The 3,613-nt window shown below is 33.2% G+C and overlaps 1 protein-coding gene across 1 annotated transcript; it reads right to left on the bottom strand.

Moving 5' to 3' along the window:
- Nucleotides 1–633: 633 nt before the first annotated feature.
- LOC111611225 lies at nucleotides 634–2,930 on the bottom strand. Its single transcript, XM_023347096.1, has 5 exons — nucleotides 2,808–2,930; nucleotides 2,135–2,179; nucleotides 1,950–1,976; nucleotides 1,481–1,843; nucleotides 634–1,393 (listed from the first exon to the last, which is right to left on the bottom strand). The coding sequence occupies exons 1-5, from the start codon at nucleotides 2,845–2,847 to the stop codon at nucleotides 1,206–1,208; spliced, it is 663 nt and encodes a 220-aa protein (XP_023202864.1). The 5' UTR covers nucleotides 2,848–2,930; the 3' UTR covers nucleotides 634–1,205.
- Between the last annotated feature and the right edge of the window lie 683 nt (nucleotides 2,931–3,613).

The following is a 3,613-nucleotide window of genomic DNA, read 5'->3' as shown; positions in this document are numbered from 1 at the left end:
AGAAGAGGCAAACCCTTGTGTTCCCTCAGTCAATCACTTCAATAACTCTTTAACTTGTCCTCAGCCACAACATCTAAGTCTCATCATCTGACAGCGGCTTTAGTTAAACCATGAAAAAACCTTCTTCTCTGAAATGCTAATTTAACTCTTCATAATAAATCTTAACTTTTAGTTTGTTTTCCTGCCTGAAAACCTGACTGCTAATTGGTCAGTTGTGAGAGGACTTGAAATGAGACTGTAAAGAAAATACACTGTAAATCTGACACTGAATGACCTTTCAACATTTGAGTATTAAGTCTCAAAATGTCTGCACATTATTTTATTTTCAGTTAAAATAGTTGTTCCTGTTCTGTTTTATCAATGAAAATCTGATTCGTCTTCATTACGAAGCAAATTCTGTGGGAAAAGAGAATAGAAATAAATCCAGGGGATTTTCCAGTTTGTTTTTTACAGTGAATCCTGTGACACCAACCTCGGCTGAATCAGTATTAAAGCCGATTGTCCTGATTGGATGTAAATTATTATTTCACATCATGAACTTTTAACAAAACCTTCACGTACCATTATATTATAAAAGCTTCAGGTTTTACAGTTTATTTATATTCTGCATTTTTTGACATTTATTTTATTGAAAAAACACAAAGGAGCAAAAACTAACTAAAACTGAAACAGCCTTAAACTTTTTTAATCATTGAAAACATTCCAGTGCATTGTTTCTTCACTTAAAATATTAATTTCTCTCATTGTTAAAAATCTAACGTAAAAAAATGTCCTGACAGGTTTTTGGCGGTTTTACTTTCATTCTTCTAAATGACTTTATTGTTTCTCTCTCCTTCAGTTCAGCTGATTTAACCACAAACCAGGAAGTTGCGTAAATCCACTGACTCTAAACCAGAATGAGAAACGTCTCCTTTAAACTCTAATGAAGTAATCAGTTTCCTTCTTCAATGCTGGAATTTATATGGAAAAACAAACAAACCTTTTTTAATCCAGAATAGCTACTGTGTGATATTTTAGATAAAATATTTTAATATTATAAAGGGCTTTTAAAGTTTATTGAAAGACCCAGAAAAAAGTAGTCATTTCTATTGTACTTTTTAGCATCAGCTATGTTATTTTGATCCACAGTGAAAATGATTATAAATTGATCCTAGTTGCCAAATTAATACAAAAAATATTAGAATGCACAAATACCATGAAACAGGTTAAGAAGACACGGTTTGTCTTTTTGTCCATAGAGGTTGGCTTTCAGAGTCATTTTTCTTTCTAGAAGTAAAGTAACCAATAATCAGAATAGTTACTACTATTGCTGCTGCCACAATAATTAATCCTGTCCTTCCCCAATTCTCTGGTGGAGAGCTGATAGTTGCTGGGAGTTCAGATGGATGAGGGTCTGTGGTGAAGGACAGGAGGAAATAAACCTTTTACAAAATTCAACAGAAAACTGTTCTCACTTCAAAGTATAAATTTACTGACTTACCAGTCACAGTGAGGTCACATGTGTCCAAGCCCATGCAACGGCCAATGGTCAGTTTACAGACATAAAATCCAGAGTCTTCCATCTTGAGACTGTATACATGGAGTCGGATCCGTCCTTCTCTGAGGACGTCTTTGTCAAATAGAACTCGTCCTGAAAACTGTTCATCCTGAGACTCTGAGGCTTTATTACTACCAACATCAACATACTGGTATAAAACCTTTTTATCCTCCATTCGGTAACAAAGTACAAGCCAGAAAGTTTGGGAGCACTCTGGTTTGGTGGTGAAGGTTAAATCCAGTGTGATGTTGTGGTTCTTCTCAACCTGATATAACTTCTGTGTCACATCTACTTCTATTTTCTCTACTGAAGATAAAAGTTACAGTCAGAAACACAGGACAATAGGCAATTTTATAAAACCTTTGTTATTACAACTAACTTTGATTTTATAACCTCTAAATATTCTACTTACGGATCCTCTGATCTCCATTTTCTGATACTGAGAAGATAAAGAGAGAAAGTGAGGACATATAAACTGTGTCTAAAAAATAGTTCTGTTTTGTTGTTTTTCACTCATGTCCATGATCAAACATTAAGATACCAAACAGTTGGTAACATTTATTTTATGATCTTGATGAAATGAAAGTGAAAACTGACCACAGGGATGTAAAGAGAGCATGATGAAAGCCATAACCTTTGTCCCTGTGAGACAGAACATAAAAACAATCAGTGTTATGATCAACATGTCATTAATTTCACTTAGACATCTCTTGGTTATTTGAAAGCCTTTTAAAATGACACTACTAAAGATTTAATTAGTTAAACAGCAGGGTATCATCAATATTATTCTGAAAGAAATTGTTTTTGGTCATTCATAATTTCATTTCTTTAAGATATAATCCAATGATCAAGTTAAATTTAAGCCATTTCTTTCACCAAATGGAAAGAAAATCCCTTTATTTGCAGAGAAAACACTAATTAGTCATTTCATATTCAAACTGAACTCAGAGTTTTTGTGATAAAGACAAGTAAGTGATTCCTTAAGCCTGAACTTTTTCTAATCAAGCCAGTAAGTGTACAAGTTGTCAATGCATGGCTGTGTGGGTACGTATATTAATCACAAAATATTTAAGGTTTTTCACTGATAACTAACAGTAAATATACATGGATTAAGATTGGGTGCACAAATATGTTTCATACATGAGTCTTTATGGCACCATAATGTGATTCAGCATTGAACCTAGGTAGAAGATTTTCTAAAACAAGTAAATAGATACGTTAAATTTGAGGATGTCAAGCACTTTGACAGAAAATCTTAATATATACTTACATTTCCAGAGACAGAAACCCAATTCTTTTGTCCAAGCCATTAGTACAGGGATAAAAAAAAGTCTATAAGCAAAAACAGAAAACCCGGTCAGAACAGATTTAAGCCGACACACAATTATCTTTCTTTCTGATCCTATAACAACTATTGATTGTTAAAAGTGATTGCATCAGTGTCTAGGATGACACTATATATGAGATATCATATGTTAGGTCTTGTGATTGGGCTGATTTGGATTTCTGACACAGCTACAGATTTCACTTTCATGTTCCTCAAAAAAAAAAGAAGAAAACAATTAGCTGAACTGATGTGTTACTGATCTGTCCAATGCATTTAGACGCTTCAAAAACCCAAAAATCATTTCAGGAGACAAATATTCTGCCATATGGATAAAGTGTTTCCATCTGTTAGTTCTAAGTTACAAAGTTACATGCTTCATTTTAACATTTTCTTTTATTCTATGGGTTTTTTATTCTGCATGATTTATTTGCTTATATGTTCAAAATAACAGTTTCAACATTTGAATAAGTGATCACTGTGAATCCCATCAAGTTTCTCAGGGGATCAGAGATTAAAGCAAGCTTAACCAGTAGATGTAAAGCTCTAATAGAGGCTAAATTAAGAAGAAACTAGAGAACCATGCCAGATTGTAGCGATTGCAGATTGTAGTTACAGACTAAAGTTAACTGAATTTATCATGTTTGAGTGAAATAAAGGCTTTTAAGACAGATGTTGATTAGAAAAGCAGAGAAGTTATTTAATAATTGCAACCTGGTTTCCAGTCCTAATGGTTTGTCATTGTGTAAAAA

This window comes from Xiphophorus maculatus, chromosome 14 (genome assembly GCF_002775205.1).
Source record: "Xiphophorus maculatus strain JP 163 A chromosome 14, X_maculatus-5.0-male, whole genome shotgun sequence".
Lineage (NCBI taxonomy): Eukaryota > Metazoa > Chordata > Actinopteri > Cyprinodontiformes > Poeciliidae > Xiphophorus > Xiphophorus maculatus.
The sequence above is the reverse complement of the archived record's forward strand: the minus strand, read 5'-3'. Positions and strand labels throughout refer to the sequence as shown.